The following is a 16,912-nucleotide window of genomic DNA, read 5'->3' on the forward strand; positions in this document are numbered from 1 at the left end:
CCTACAGGGGTAACCGTTTGAGGCAAATATGAGGGAACTGGCAGAATAGGAGGGGTGGAATCTTCCTGGGAGAAAGTAAAAAGAATTTTAGGTGGAGAGGGGATCAAGGTGTGAACCAAACACATGTCTTTTAAGTTCCTGTAGGAAATGTTGGAAAGGACTTTAGAAGAAACGATAAATATGTCATAGCAAGAAAACCATGAGAAGTCTTTGATAGAAACTGTTAAAAACAACAAAAAGAACAACAACAAACACACAAAAATAAACACCTTTAAGTTTGAAAATGACAGAAGTTAAGAAGTGGAAAGTTGCCTGGGACATGCTTTTATTGCGGCTTCTCTGATAAACCATTCCCGACTCCATCTTCTTATCTTTGCTTGTCCTAAGCAGCATGGTAGCCGCCGTGGCACTCATCAGGCTAAAGTGGTCACTTTCGGCACTTGTGCTAGAGATGGCAGTGACGCAGAATCATTTGGGTAAATGCCAGAGGTTTTTTGTCTCACAATATGGAAATTGAAGATGTAGACACAAAAGGAGTGGGTTTAAGAGTGGAAGGTTAATAGGCAAAAGAAAGAAGAGAGAGTTCCCTATGCATTGGAAAGGTGCCTGAGCGGGTTTCTAGGTTTTGGGTGAGTTATGGTAGGTTTTATAGATGAGCTTGATGAGGCAGTGTCTGATTTACATAGGGCTCAGATTGGTTGGACCAGGTGTGCCATTTATGTGATGCATGAAGAGGCTGGCCATCCCACCCTAATCTTTTATTATGCAGATGGGGTCTCTACCTGGCCAGCGCCATGTCGCCTGAACACTTGAAGACAAAGAAAAGGGAAGAGGAGGCAAGGCACGGTAGCTCACTCCTGTAATGACAGGACTTTCGGAGGGCGATAAGGGTGGATCATGAGGTCAGGAGTTCAAGACTAGCTTGGCCAAGGTGGTGAAACTTCGTCTCCACTAAAAAAAAATGCAAAAAAAAATTTAACCGGGCCTGTTGGTGGGCGCCTGAAATCCCAGTTACTCAGGAGGCTGAGGCAGAGAGTTGTTGCTTGAACCTGGGAGGCGGAGGTTGCAGTGAGCCGACATCGCGCCACGCCACTCCACTCCAGCATGGGCAACAGAGCGAGACACCGTCTTAAAAAAAAAAAAAAAAAAGGAAGAGGAAGCCTCAATGTTGAATATGCCTGGCTTCCAAGTATCCCTTTTCTATTGGCATAGGTGCTGGCAGTCAACTGTGCCCTGTGCAAGCTTTTAGCTTGCTTATCTATGCATGCAGCTTGATTTTTCAGGCTGATTATTGTTGGAAAAAAAAAAAGAAAATTAGATGGGGGCTGCTTTTATATTAAAAGGAAAACCTTACCGAGGACTCCCTTACCCACACTAACTGCTAAATAATTTATGTTTTTAGCTCCTGTATCAGCAGTGCTTGCCCCTGACAGATGATGATCGTGGCGGACCAGGAGCCTCTAGACTTAGAGACAAGTTGCCTGCACTCACCGGATGGAGTTTTTTCCCTCCCCAGCACCCCCTGCTGGTCAGTTTGACAAACAGATGAACAGAAGTTCTCAAATACACAATAAGCAGATAAGCCCAGTATCACCAAAAAATGAAGTCGTAATGGCATTTTGTCAAATTGTCTTTGTTATCTGCATCATCTGTTGCTTTCTGAGGGAAGTATTTTGAGTTCTCCTACTTAGACTGTGGATTTGCCTATTTCTTTTTGTATGTCTGTCTGCTTTTGCTATATATATTTTGTAGTTGTGTGTGAGAAAGATTCATGACCTATCTTGTGGGAGAATTCTATATTTAGCAGATTTTCATCTTAAGTTATATTTTGCCTAGTATTGATGTTATTACTTTGCTTTTTCAGTTTCAAATTCATTTAGTACATCTTTTTCCTTTCTTTTAACCCTTGTGTTTTTATTTCAGATGTGCTTTATTATGTACTGACAGTGAGCCCCAAATTCATATGTTGAAGTCCCAACTCCCAAAGTATTTGGAGGTAGGCCTTTCAGAAGTAATTGAGTTTAGATGATGTCATGAGGGTGGAGCCCCAATGATGAAATTAAGTCATTCTAAGGAAAGGAAGAGAGTCTGAGCCCTGCTTTACACCATGTGAGGGCACAGAGAGATAGCAGCCATCAACAAGCTGAGAGAAGAGGACTGAGAATGAAACCTACCTCACCAGAACCTTGTCATATCCCTTCCCAGTTTCCAAAAGAGTGAGAAATCAATTTCTCTTGTGTAAGCCACTCAGTCTATGAAATTCTGTTATGGCAGCCAGAGCAGATTAATGCATGCTCCTTGGACTTTATTTTTAATTCAATATGAAAAACATATGTTTTAATAAAAAAATTACCCCATTCATTTGTATTGTGTTTACTGACAATTTTGAACTTATTTGTGCCATATTTAAGAAATCCTCCTTCTTCTTTCCCATGCTTTCTCGTTTTTTTAATACAAGTGCATGATAAGGTTTAGGAATCACTATCTTAACAGGACCATGACGGGCTAGATAAGAGAAGTTGGCTTGCATTCAGGGAAGGGGCAGAGGAGGGAAGCTGCCAGCTGGGCTGTGCTAAGATGACCTGAGCCCCAGATCCTGCTGGATGAACATCCTCTTCTAGATACAGGACCTGCCCAAGGCACCATTTTGAAATAGGCAAATTTTATTTGCTTTGTCTTCTTTCGTCATCTGTATTAGCTTTTGCTTCTTGAGTGAAAAATATAGCTGTTTTCACATTACCCCAAGTTCCCGAGTTTATTTTTTATGTAAGAATCCCAAATGCTACATGTCCTCTCTTTCTCAGACCATGCTTTCATTTCAGTCAATGTAACAAATCAGCCAGGTCTTAGGAGTTTAGAAATCCAATAGGATTGATTCACACTAACCTGTAACATATCTACCACAGCCTTCTAAGATGAAGTTTTTTTAAAAAGCTCCATGACCTACACAATTCTTTAATTGCTGGAATTGTGCACTTTAAAATCACATCAAATATAAACATTCAATTTTGTGGAAGTTTTCTTCTTTATGGAGAAATGAGAATAGGTGTTTGTTAATACTGGCAGACTTTACTCCCAAAGCCAATTCTATTAACATATCTTTTCTGTTTTAAGTCTAGACTATCAGAAAGAATGAAAATGCCTTTTTGTTTTTTGATTTTTTTTTTTTTGCTATAGCTGCAGTGTTCACAGTAATCCAAGTTCCAATGGCAGCGTGGCAGAGTGAAACCAAAAGAGACCAAGTTTTGATCATGAAGTGTAACTTTTTTTTTTTTTTTTAAGATCAGGGATTCAGAATTGTAATATCAGTGTTCAATTAGGAAGTTCTTATGATAGCGCATGGCACGTGTCCTTTCCATCATCTGCATTTTCTGCTTTTTTTGTCTGGCTCACTCCTACTCACTCTGCAATCCTCACCTTAGTGGTCACTGCTCCCCGGAATGCCCCTGACCCCTTATGATAGCAGTGCTGCAAACACCAAAGAATGAACTTATAACCAGACTCACAGGCAACACCTTGCCCTGTGCCACGCTTCAATCATGATGAGGATGTGAGAAAGAGTAGGAGAAAGGAGACACAACAAATGTTGTTTCCCTAGCAGAGGCCCCAAGGCCAGCCCACTTGATCCTCTGGTTTCTTTTTCTGCATAACAATGATGAAAGATAGCCTGGGAAAGCTGTTCCTCTCAGGCTTCACCTTTGATACATTTCTACTCACTGAACTAAGAGACAGATTCCATTCTTTAGTGTACCATTGCCTCATAAATCCATACATAGCAGGGCTATTCATTTCCAATAAAGTATCCATATAGATTAGGTATATTCTATTGATGATTTTATTAAAATTTTTCATATATCTTCCAGATAGTAGATTCTATTAACCAAGTTTCATAAAGAGTTCTGATTCCCAGAGGTAAGAACTGAGCCTGGCTTTCTAGTTACATGTTTACTGGTAACCCTGTCCTTCCCTACAACGTTTAAGCATAAAGACTATACCCTCCCCTGCCTCCAGCCTGGATTGTGAGCTCCTCAAGAGCACGGCTGTGTCTTTTAACATCAAGGCTCCATGTGAGAAGAGTTCCTGCCATATCATAAATGCACAATGTGCGTTTGTAAGTGAAGAAAGCTATTCTGTGGTGTCTGCTTTAATATTAAGAGATGGCTTGCCAGAGATTACTAAGCAGCTTCATTGTCTAAAATGGAACTAGATTCTGTGGATAGCAAATCCATTGGTGCCACTCACAGGAGGCCTCAAAGAAACCTAACTGCCGCACAAATCTGCGGGAGTATTCATTTTCTTCCAGCACAGAGAGGTAAAATGGAATATTCTTCTGACGCAGATATTTCATGTATCGCACCATCACTCGTGCCATGTTGCCTTTCCTTCGGTATTTTTCCATGCTGTAGGCCATTCCTACTTCACAAGAAGGGTCCATGGTTACCCATGAGACTGGGATTCCCTCTGGGCCGAGCATACAGGCTGCTGGCAGGTCTTCTATGCAGCGCTTGATGAAACGCAGGCTCCTCTCATTCCTCCCACGCTTCCAGTTGTCATTTACCAGCCCAGAATAAGAGACAGCCAGCTGGGCATACTTAAAGTTGGGAGTTTCACTGTAGAAAACAAAAAGAAAGATAACAACTTTCATCCTCACCCCTGTAATTTCTGGGTGTCATCCCAATCTAAAGATGCCAGGCCCTCTTCTTGTTTAAAGACACACCATTGCAAAGTTGCATATTTTGACCTTTGACAACCTTTATTCATCCGAAGGAATGAATTCATCCTCTCTTCTTTCCAAACCTGATTTCTGTGAATTACAAAAATGTATAAGGACTAGCAATTATAAATGATTAGCATATGTTTTTGTACCTTTCAAAGTCATCATCTGGGTGGCCTGTCTCAGCACAGCTTCCAAACTTGCTTTCATTGGAGGCATTGAGCTTCAGAATATCTTCCGTAACCAAGAGGACTGCTGTCGAATGCTCTACCTTCACTGACTTTGAAAATGCAGCCGCTCTTATCCCCTCACCTAAACTTTCCTGAAGACCTGGGAAGAAAGGCAAGAAAGCAATCTTGTCAGACATGGAGTTCTCTACTTACACTGCTCCCACCTGATTAATAGCTCAGTGCTTAGTAGTTCTCAGACTTGAGTTTACACTACAATCAGATGGAGTCCTTGTCACACCACAGATTGCTCTACCTCTCCCAGCTCCCACAGTTTCTATGAATTTATATTTCTAATGAGCTCTCAGGTGATGCTAATGCTGTTAGTTGAAAACTCAATTTGAGAAGCACTGCTGGTTGCCCATTTCTTCAGACTTGTTACCTTGGATTTGGAATCTCTGTTTCCAGTTGATGATCTCACAATTTTTCAAAACTTCTTGTGATTTTTGAGGCTCTTTGGAGAACATATGATACACGTTTGTGTATGAGTCCATGTCATCACTCATCTCCTGTATAGGATGGTGTAAGTTCAGGTCATTTCCTTGAACTTTTTCTTCACCTCTCACTGATTGCAATTATCAGAAAAATGAAAATTCAAAAGAAAATTTTAACAGTGGCCCATGATGGCTGCAGCTGGGCACATGGATAATAAAACCTAGGCCTATAAGCTACTACTGACCTCTTACCTGTGTAACCGGAAATATTTAAACACTGACAAGTATTGGTGATAAACCTCCTTATCACATACAGAACAAAGACAGGACAAAATCACTCTCCAGCAGGCCTTAAGATGCCTCACCTTTCTCCCTACCTGCTCAACTACACACTACCTTATTTTATATATGGCATCACCAAGCACCCAACAGAATAAAAAAATGCAACAATTGCTTCTCTTACCACCTGTGCCAAACGGATACTCCTGTTATATATACTGTGCCCCCACATAACCTCCTGTGGGACACGTTCTGGGTTGTACTGAGTCTGTGTTGTTAGAATTAAGTCCTTAAACTTGGCTCTAAATAAATTTAACTGTGATTTCTCTAAGTTTTAGTGTCTACTGTTTCACTAGACACCTAGAATCTATAGTGTCCTAGAACCTACAGTGTCCAGGGCTTGAGCAAGATACTTTAGTGAATATAAACATTAATGGAACATTGCCTTTTCCCAAGGCTATAGGATATCAGCCTATTCAAAGAGTGACACTGGCTTTACACCAAGAAGTCCACAAAATAGAATGAAGTAACTGAATTTTTGGTAGCTCCTGGGGTAATTTATGTGGTGTTAGACTCATGAGTTTGAAAGAAAGAGACTCGTGGTCCCACTCTGGCTAGCCACAAACTTCATTTGAAGACGAGGATCTGTTTCTCAGGGAAAATATAAACAATAAGTGTGAGAGTTTTAGCAGTGAATGTATTAACATTATGTTGGAAATTGTATTGTTAAAGAGTAAAAGAGAAAATAGTATAACTAATTTAAAGAAACCGTCAAGAATCTGAGGGTGCTTTTATAAATGCAAGTTCCTGAATATGGCCAAAACCAACACTTCAGTGAATTTAAAATAGATGTTTTAAAAGACCTGATTTTTAAAGAATGACCAAAAACAGCCAAGTAAATATTCAAGGAGTTACATAAAAGAACATCCAAGTAAATTAGAAAATAACAAATGGAACAATTTATAAAAATGAAAGCTATAAATAATGAAATGGAGAACAAGACATAGTGCAAAGGATATATATGTCAAAAGCTCATTTTTAAATGGCAAAAAGAAAGAAGAAAGGGAGAGAGAAACTTCTGGTAAGACATTTATTAAAAGAAATACAAGAGAAATAGAAAAAAGAAAAAAAATAGACTATAAGCTATGAGAACAGAAACAGAAGAAACAGAGAAAAGAAAAAAAGACTTCTAATAGAAGATTACATACTACCCCAGGGCAACATATTTACTGATAAAAGAAATGGATGTTATCCCTCAAGAATAAGCTATCAAAATTGACTTTCAAAAAAATAGAAATCCTCAACAAACTAATAGAAAATATCAAAAATTAAATTAAACATCTACCTTTTAAAAAGTAGACAACAGTTACAGCCTCCAGTGCCATCCATGTTGCTATAAAGGACATGAATTTATTCTTTTCTATTGCTGTGTAAGTTTCCATAAAAAATATATGTACCAAGTTTTTTTTATACAATCTACCTTTGATGAGCACCTGGGTTGATTCCATGTCTTTGCTATTGTGAACAGCGTAGCAATGAACATACAAGTGCATGTGTCATGTTGGTAGGATGATTCATTTTCTTTTGGGTATTTACCCAGTAAAGGCATTGCTGGGTCAAATGGCAACTCTGTTTTAAGTTCTCTAAGAAATTTCCAGACTGCTTTCCACAGTGCAATAATCCTAAGCATATGATTGCTGTAACAGAAAATCAAATATCACATGCCCTCACTCATAACTGGGAGCTAAGCATTGACCACACATGGACATAAATGTAGGAACAATAGCACTGTGGACCACTAGAGGGTGGAGGAAAAGGGGCTGAGTTAGAAAACTGCCTATTGGGTACTATGCTCAATATCAGGGTGATGGGATCTGTCAGTACTCCCAAGACTCAGCATCATGCATTATTCCCATGTAACAAATCTGCACATGTATCCCCTGTATCTAAAAAGAATATTGAAATTAAAAAATAAAATGTAGCCAAAATCAGATTATTTTACATTTAAGTTCTACATAAGTCAAAAACAAACACATGATTTTAATAGTAGACTTTGGTAACAGATAAAAAGATCCTAATGCCAAATCTGGTAAGGAAATAACAAAAAGAGAGTTATGACCATATTCCCTTAGGTATGCAGATACAAAAATTATGAATAAAATATTCAATAGCATATACAAAAGAATGTGAACATGAGCAGTTGATTTTAGAAAGGCCAGAATGGCTTTAATTGGAAGATCTTTCAGTGTAATAAATTAAAGGAGAAAAAATTACATGAGTGTATATATTGCCAAATAGAGAAGACCAAAATTAAATAACATAAAATTTACCCTCCACTCTAAATATAAGTTCTATGAAAGTAGGAACAACAGAAAAATGCTCTAAACCTGTAAATACAGAATCAAATGTAATTCCAAATGTAAGCTTTTATAGCTATTTCATTAAAATCAGGAATGAGACAGGTATAGAAATACTATTATTGTTAGTTGGAATTGTTTTCTTAGGTTGTATATTATGCAATAAGGCAAGAAACTAAAAACCCATACAAATATTGGCAAAGAAGCAGCAAATTATTTTGTAGATCAGAGTATTACACATTTAGAAAATCCAAGAGACTTCAACAAAAAACAAAACAAATAATGCCCCACACAAACAGGGTTTTAAAGAATAGTGTGACATATTTGGAAATCAAGAATACAAAAACAAAGCAGTAACAAAATAATAATGCTCAGAAATATAACAGGAAAAATAATTTAATAATCTTAACAAATAGTATAAAATACCTAAGGGTAAACTTAGTGGAAAAATCACTTAGTTTTCCACTGGAAAACACTAAAATTTTACCAGATGGCATAGAACGCAAACTGAAAAAAGTGACAAAAGACCATATTTCCTGATGAAAAAATTTAGTATCACAAAACTATTAATCCTTCCAAAATTGTCGAAAAATGCTCCTCCAATACCAATCACAATTGCAATAGTTATTTGGGGTAGTTGGTGGGGAACTGGAAAAATGAGTTTATGTTCATATAGCTATTAAGTTTATAAGAAATAGGAAAGCAAAAAAAGATTGGTGAAGGGTGATTTGCTTTATTAGGTATTAAAATTTATCCAAAAAACAATGAAATAGCATGAGAAAAAACTAGAAACAGTACAGAAACAGATACAAAAATATATAACATGTTATACAACAAAACAGACATTCATGTTTCAGTAGGGAATGACTTATTTAATAAATAGTACTAACATAATCAGCCAGCCAGAAGGAAGATTAATATAAAAGAATGTTAATTCATGCTATTCAAAAATATATTCCAAATAGAATGAAGTTTGCAATGTCAAAAGTAAAAATTAACTCACTGCAAGACAAAATAAGAAAATATTTGCATGATCTTGGAGTAGGAAAAATCTTCCTAATTATTAACTTAAAAAACCCAAAACCTCAGAAGTCATGCTGAAAAAGATAATATATTTGATTACATGAAAATAAAAAATTTCTTTTTTTTTTTCTTTTTTTTTTGAGACGGAGTCTCACTGTGTCTCCCAGACTGGAGTGCAGTGGCGCGATATTGGCTCACTGCAAGCTCCACCTCCCGGGTTCACGCCATTCTCCTGCCTCAGCCTCCCGAGTAGCTGGGACTATAGGTGCCCGCCATCACGCCCAGCTAATTTTTTGTATTTTTAGTAGAGACAGGGTTTCACTGTGTTAGCCAGGATGGGCTTGATCTCCTGACCTCGTGATCCACCCGCCTTGGCCTCCCAAAGTGCTGGGATTACAGGCATGAGCCACCACACCCGGCCAAAAATAAAAAAATTCTGATAGTCAGTTCTAAATTGGGCAACAAATTTGTAGCATATACCTTTTTTTAGTATCCCTAGTATCTAAAACCCTTACAAAATTTTAAGAATGACACAAAACCCTAGTGTAAAAATGGTCAAAGAATATAAACAGGTCAAGAGTAAATACCAAATGACTGACAAACATGAAAATATAATTTGTTCAATATCACTAGTTAGGGAAATGCAAATTAAATCTGCAGTAAGATGCCATTTTTCACCCACCAGTTTGGGATACATAAAAAGAGGGATAACATTCAGTGCTGGTGAGAATGTGAGGAAACAATTCTTCCACACATTGCTAATAAAAATAAAATTGTGAAATCCTTTGGGAAGGTAATCTGGCATTGCCTGCTTAAAATAAGATAAACTCTAACTTGGAGATATCCCTTTTGGAAATCAATTGTATTGAGAAAAATTTCCAGGATGTAAAGATATGTATATGAAGATGTTTATTAAAGCTTGTTTGTAGTGGCAAAGAAGTATGAACAATTTGAACCCAATAGCATGAGAATGATTGACTAAATACCATTGCATTGACTGTAAGAAATGCCACAGTTGTTAAAACGAATACGTTAGTGCTGTATTAATTCACCCAAAGTGATGTCCATATGTTAAAGACAAATTAAAAAGTGATGACAAAAGAGATCATCAGTGAATAGCCCTCTGTGTATTAATATGGGCAAGGACACTGATTACACCAAGGGGTAGGAAACGAGGAGTGGATGGAAAGGGAGGTGAGAGGTTATTAACTTTTTTAAATCATGTGGGATTTTTCTACTTGTATAATCAGCATAGATTTTCCTTGTGATTAAAAACCGGCAATGAAAAAATTAATTTTTTTCTAGATAAATTCTCCTGCATCCCACCCTGAAAAGCTATTATTCAAAATCAGATTGATTTTCAATACTGAAAGAAACATGGTATGCTATGGAATCAGACTAGGTGAATGTATTTCCAAGTAAATTGTAGCATATTTCATTCTTTCCTTTTTTTTTTGGTCATATATGTGTGGTGTGGAACTTTCATATTTTCATATTTTTGTTCATTGACTCATTTTATAAATCTATCTTTATTCAAAGCAATGCATATGTGAAGTTATGATTTGATGCTATTGTTGCATTGCTAAAATACATATAATAACTACAAAGTTACTGAAGTAAAAAAAACTATTTGACTTCCTACAATTATTTAGGTTATTTAGCATATCACACTTTGAAGAAATTGGACCATGGATTAAATAAACTAAACATTAATCTTTGATCCCAAATTGTCAGGAAGCCAGGAGATCAAAAGAACATCCCTAAGGAAGGTGTTAGGCTCAGCCTTGTTCCCATCCCCTTTACCCCTTTGTTCCTCAAGCTAGGGTCACTTTGTCACTTTCTGCATCCCAGTCCTGACCCAGTTTGCAAACTAGTCTTGCCCTGCTGTGGCTTATTATTATTTGGGGGCCCAGGGTTTATGCCCACATGAAGCTGGGCTGGCAATGAGGCTTCAGTTCACTAACCAGATGTGTACGAAACACACATACACAAAGGGTAAGTATTTAGGAAAAAAATACACCTAGGTTTGTATTATTATTTCAGCTCAATCATTTATTCCTTGCGTGTCCTCAGCCAGTAACAGTTAATTATGGTAAACACTATTTACATTTATGTGCCATGTACTAAGTGTTTGACATACAGTATCTCATTTAAACTTTGTGTAATCCTCTGAAGAAGGTCCTCTTATTCTCCCCATTTTAACAGATAATGAAACTCAGAGAAGGGCCTATGGTTATATAGCGAGTAAAAGTGGCAGAGTCCACTGAACTTGAATTCAGATTGGGCAATGCCTTAACATCAGGAATCCAGCAGTTACATGACTTAATATTTCTCAGTGTCATTTCCTTATCTCTAAATTGGAGATATTAATGCTCACTTCATAAGATTGTTCTGATGATAACATTCACTAACAAAAGATGTGCATTCACATAGTTGACACACAGTAATTATGAGCCCCTTCCCTGGCTTCTAAGAAGTAACTTCTTAAAAACAAAACAAAACCAAACAAAAAACAACTCACTCTATTGCCCAGGCTTCAGTACAGTGGTGTGTTCTTGGCTCACTGCAGCCTCCACCTTCTGGGGCTCAAGCCATCCTCCCACCTCAGCCTCCTGAGTAGCTAGGAGTATAAACATGCACCGCCATGCCCTGCTAATTTTGTTTATTTTCTGTAGAGATGAGGTCTCACTATGCTGCACAGGCTGGTCTCAAACTCCTGGGCTTAAGTGATACTCTTGCCTTGGCCTCCCAAAGTGCTGGGATCACAGGTAGAAGACACCATGCCTGGCCCTGAGAGGTAATTTTACCGGTAGACTTCTGCTTTGGTTTTTGTTTCTAAGTCACTGTTCTGACATCTCAGACACCCAACTTTCCCTGTAAATTGGCCTCTTTTCAGCCCCTGCAGGTGACCCCTGCCACCTCAAAGGGCCCTTAATCTGCGAGTGTCAGCCTTCTCCTTTTCCTCACCTCCACCCTCCACCCCCTTTCCCAGAAGAGTCCTAGGCTTCACAGAAAGGGTGAGAACACGTGGCACTCATGCAAGGTGCCAAGTACTGAAGGAGTGTTTTAAAATACTCATTTTTCCTTTCACCCTATAAAAGCAGCCCTGGTGTCTGAACTGGTCAGTTCCTCAGGTCCTCTGGACCTGCCTGGATCCACCAGTCCCTGTCTGTGTGCCTACCTGTTTTTGAGGCCGGATAATAACCATCTGATATTCGGGCCAGGAGTCCACCAACACCTCCATGTTGAAGGGGTTCCCATGATTGATGTGATACACAGAGCCGTACACCTGAAGGAGGAATGAAAGGGACTAGGAGAGGTGGAGATCCCCAGAGATGGGGATCTGGATGTGAAGAGGAAGAGAAAAATGGAGGTTAAGAGAAGGTACTGGGACCACATCAGTGATGGTGAGATGAGCAGCATCTCCAGGACCATATTGATGGATATGAAGATACCAGCAAGCAGGCAGAACTCACAGGCAGGTGTCCTTGTGATACCAAAGAGCTACTGTGCACTAGCTGGGCACTTGGCAATGCTCTTAGCACTTATATTGTATAGATTTATTCAGTGCCCACAGCAACTTTAAGAGGTAGGTGCTAATCGTATTCCTATTTCATTGAAGAAAAGACCAAACATAAAGTCAGAGAAAGGGAAAGAAACATCCACAAAGCCATACGACTAGAAAATGGCAGCCTTGGAATGCGTATCCATTCGGACTGGCTCCAAACCATGTTTGTAGCAACCATTCTCCACCGCCTCTCCAATGAGCGACAAAACCTGCTGAGCGGGCCTAGCTGCCTCTTCCCGAAGAGAAGCAGCAGCTCGTGATATGCCTCTTGTGCCCCCAACCCCATCCTGTTTCCCAGCTCAAACCCTTTGCAAAAAGTCAGGAAGGACCAGAATCACAAGCTTGCTATTTTCTCATCCTCAACACCCCTGCTCCCATACCCTGACCTCCCACGGTTCCCTCACCTTCAGGGACTCAGGGATGCTCCTGGCCAAGGATTTGTATAGGGCCAGTAGCTTATGGGAGTTATTCAGTAGGATCATTCTGTGGGATGCTTCAGACCTTGAGACCTTCAAGAAGAAACCCTGAAAAGATAAGAAGTGACCGGAACATGTTAAGAAACCAAATGAATTTAAAATGCACTTTATATATCTCCATTCAAGTAACACTCATGATGTACGTACTGTTAGTATCATCTTCATTCTGAATACACCAAAGCTCAGAGAGACTAAGTAAATTTCTCAAGTTCTTACAGAGATAAATGCCAAAGTCGGATTTTGAAACCACATATGAATGGCTCTGAAACCCAGGCCCTTCCTCCCTGGTGGAATGAATTAAAAGTGAATATTTAGAGTTCTGTGAGCTTCCCAAATGCCTGTAGCAGACACTCCACCACCACCATCACAACTTTTTTCCCGTATTTTGGTCATCAGATGCCTGAGAATTCTTCTTTCATCCGGAATAGAAAATATCAGCCCTCTAAGAACAAGTATGACTAAAAAACTTCGAGCAGGAGTTGGCACAGATTTTCTTTAGTTTCTCAGGGCCAAATATTTCAGACCTATGGCCATTTTGGAACTTGTCCCAGTTTCATTACAAAAATTTAAAAAAGATAGAAAAATTTTGACACATATCTGTAAACTTCTGTTGAAAGGTCATTCAGAATTCTCAGAAATGTGCCAGTAATTTAACAATAACTTGGAGCAGGTTCTCATCACAACTGATACATTCAAAGCTTAGGCTGCTTTCAAATTTTAGTTCTGTCTCCTACTTCTTTGTTAAGTTGCTTAACCAATCAGAATCTCAATGTGTTTTCTCAACACTTTGGAACTGGAAATTAGAACGCATGTTTTCCAGAGGAACTAGATTACACAATGCAATACATATAAAATGCATAGCATTATACCTGGAATAAAGTAAGAACAATATTTAACATGTTGGTTTTTTAAATTGACTTTATATTAATCAACATGTCACATAGAGATTCAGCAATTATATCAAATAATATAACAATAATTAAAAATGTAAAGAACTTATGACAAGCTTAATGAATGTAAGAGAAGAAACCCATGGATCAGATATTTGAAACAATCATTTGCAAATTAGTTAATACACATGTTTGAAATTTTTTATCCATGAAGGTTAAATAGTTAACAAATATGTGTTAAGTAATAGGCAAGGTGGAACATATTTTGTCTTGTCTGGGGTCAAAGGCCTCAAAGTTAAACTATGTTCTGTAGCTAGATGAAGCAATGTTTAAACAAAGGCATCCTTGTGCAAGATCGCAGAATTTCGGAATGTTTGAATACTCAAGGAACTTTTAGTAAATAAAACTGGATCTCTGGCATAAGCCTATCCCCTGTCTGACTCTGCTGTTCTTGTAGCTGTCAAAAAACACTGGTGTTTTTTTCCATCTCCAAGCGATTTCTTTGCTCCGTTTCTCACCTGATTTAACTAAAATTGCCCATACCTATGTGTTTCACTATCGTGTTCTCCTTTGAGCTTTTGGTCAAGATTTTAAAGTTTTAACTCAAGATCTACCATGCTATATCACTCCCCGCAAAAAAAACATGTGTTCCGTTTGCCCCGGGAACACTATAGCCTGGGCTGATACATGAGAACAATCCCCACACCTATCAGCTGCCACATCTTTGTCCAAAATACCTCTCCTATCCATTCCCTGCTCCATCCCCTTGCAATGACCTTAGTTGAGGGCCTCCTCCACCTCATACTTAATATTGCTCTTATGACCCCAACCTGGCCTCAGCTTCTAACATCTACCCAAATAAAAGTGTTCTCTACCTGTATTCCTACCATTAACATTTCTTTTCTAAATCAGGAAGCTGCTAAAAACCTGGAGAGACCCCTCCCCACCTTCTTTAAAAAATTGTTGTAAAGTACACATAACACAGAACTTAACCATTTAACCATTTTTAAGCATAGAATGCAGCAGCATTATGTACATTCATAATGCTTATCCATTTCCAGAACGTTTTTGTCATCCTAAATGGCAACTATACCCATTAAACCACAATTACTCATTCCCTGTCTCCCTAGTCCCTGGCTCCTATGTATCCTATGATATTGGTCCATCTGGGTCTGGCTTATTTCACTTAGCATAATGTTTTCAAGGTTCACCTATGTTGTATTATGTATCAGAATTTCATTCCTTAACTAAAATAATTTTTCATAATATACAAAAATAAGTTTAATGTCCACTAAAGAGAAATTATAAATTTGTGAATGACAGTTAGTAAATATGAGTAGCACACAGTCAGTGGTCACTGTGAAGACTATAAAAAAGCAATTATAATGAATAATGGGTAAAAAAAATCAAAATATATAACTTTTACATATGTACCCAAATTATGTTTGCATGTGGACAAGGACTTGAAGGGAATAAATAAACATGAAAATTGTTTTTGGGTGATGAAAGTATGTGTGATTTATTTCTTACTTAAGAATTTTATTTTCTACCATTGACATGTTTTTATTTTTAGGCTAGATTGAAAAAAACATGGAAGGCACTTGAACCATAGTTAAAGATGAGAATTATGGAAACAGAATAAACGCTATATATTTTTGTCTTTTTTCCCCACAGTCCCATCAGCTATCAAGTGTCTTTTTTTGTAGGGAGAAGGAAAAAGCTCCCCAGGTCCCACGATTCTGTACATGCCTCATCCTGTCACCCACAGCGGTCAACAAAGAGTGCAAGGCAGATTATTCCAAAGAGAATAGCAGTTGACATCCCATAGTGCCAAAACTGTTTTTAGTCAAAAGGTACTTTCCTGAGAGCTCTCATTTTTAAATGTACTTGGCATTGTTTAAATGCATTGGCATTGCTGTTCATTTGGAATGTTCCACTCTAAGTTATCTTTAGTAACATTTTGCCATTTCTGTAAGACTTAGCTGCCTCCCAGTCCTAATGTATAAGCCAGAAGGAACTCAGTTTTCCAGAAATTAAGGATCCAATTTTTACCTAAAATATTGGCTTTACTCTTTGGTTCTCTTGATAAGCCAATGAATTTTTTCCTACCTAGGCGCACAAAAGAAAGAAAGAAAGAAAGAAAGAAAGAAAGAAAGAAAGAAAGAAAGAAAGAAAGAAAGAAAGAAAGAAAGAAAGAAAGAAAGAAAGAGAAAGAAAGGGGTAGAACACAAATATCCCTGTGAATTTTCAAAAGCCAAATTTTATAACTCCTGCAACGTTACTGCTTAATATCAGTTCCTTTCTGACGCAGTGAGATGTAAGAGGCCTCTAACTGGATCCAAGTCCATCAATTCCAAGATCAAATCTGTTCCCAGACCCAGTCTATTTCCTGTTATGACTCCAAACCCAGTTTGGATCAGAAATTTGCTCCAAGCAACTCAAAGAGCTCAAAACACAAATGCGTGAACCTCCAAAATGCGAGAAGGAGCTTACGTATTATCCTCAGTCTCTCTGAGAGATCAGTGGACGCAATTGGATCCTGCAGGTACTTGCTGTGTTCACTTAGTGCTCCTGGGGATACTAGAGGCTCCACTTCAGATCCTGCTTCTGACACCATCTGATAAAATAAAAACTTCAGCTGAATTAAATTTAAAGGAGTTTAATTAAGCAATAAACAATCTGTGAATCCGGTAGCCTTCAGAATCACAACAGATTCACAGAGGCTCCGGGGGTGCCTCGTGGTCAAAACGAATTTATAGACAAAAAAAGGTAAAGTGAAGTACAAGAACCGGAAATGAGGTACAGAAACAGTGAGATTGGTTACAACTGGGGGTTTGCCTTATTTGAACACAGTTTGAACATTCAGCAGTCTATGAGTGATTGAAGTATGGCTGCTGGGATTGGCCAACACTCAAGTATTGTTACAGGTGCACACTACTAAATA

The 16,912-nt window shown here is 38.3% G+C and overlaps 1 protein-coding gene across 3 annotated transcripts; it reads right to left on the minus strand.

Annotated features, from left to right (window-relative positions):
* Nucleotides 1-3,821: 3,821 nt before the first annotated feature.
* LOC105496095 (glycine N-acyltransferase-like protein 1) lies at nt 3,822-16,559 on the minus strand. Of its 3 annotated transcripts, none has more exons than XM_071074566.1 (6): nt 16,462-16,559; nt 13,007-13,126; nt 12,216-12,323; nt 5,324-5,450; nt 4,867-5,044; nt 3,822-4,610 (listed from the first exon to the last, which is right to left on the minus strand). In XM_071074566.1, exons 2-6 carry the CDS (start codon nt 13,082-13,084, stop codon nt 4,193-4,195), a joined length of 909 nt encoding a protein of 302 aa, XP_070930667.1. In that variant the 5' UTR covers nt 13,085-13,126; nt 16,462-16,559; the 3' UTR covers nt 3,822-4,192. The 3 variants fall into 3 exon arrangements, with proteins under 3 accessions (XP_070930667.1, XP_070930666.1, XP_070930668.1); XM_071074565.1 differs by lacking the exon at nt 16,462-16,559 and adding an exon at nt 13,226-13,333; XM_071074567.1 differs by lacking the exon at nt 16,462-16,559 and having other exon boundaries at nt 13,104-13,126.
* Nucleotides 16,560-16,912: the final 353 nt, after the last annotated feature.

The sequence above is a fragment of the Macaca nemestrina genome, chromosome 12 (assembly GCF_043159975.1).
Source record: "Macaca nemestrina isolate mMacNem1 chromosome 12, mMacNem.hap1, whole genome shotgun sequence".
NCBI lineage: Eukaryota > Metazoa > Chordata > Mammalia > Primates > Cercopithecidae > Macaca > Macaca nemestrina.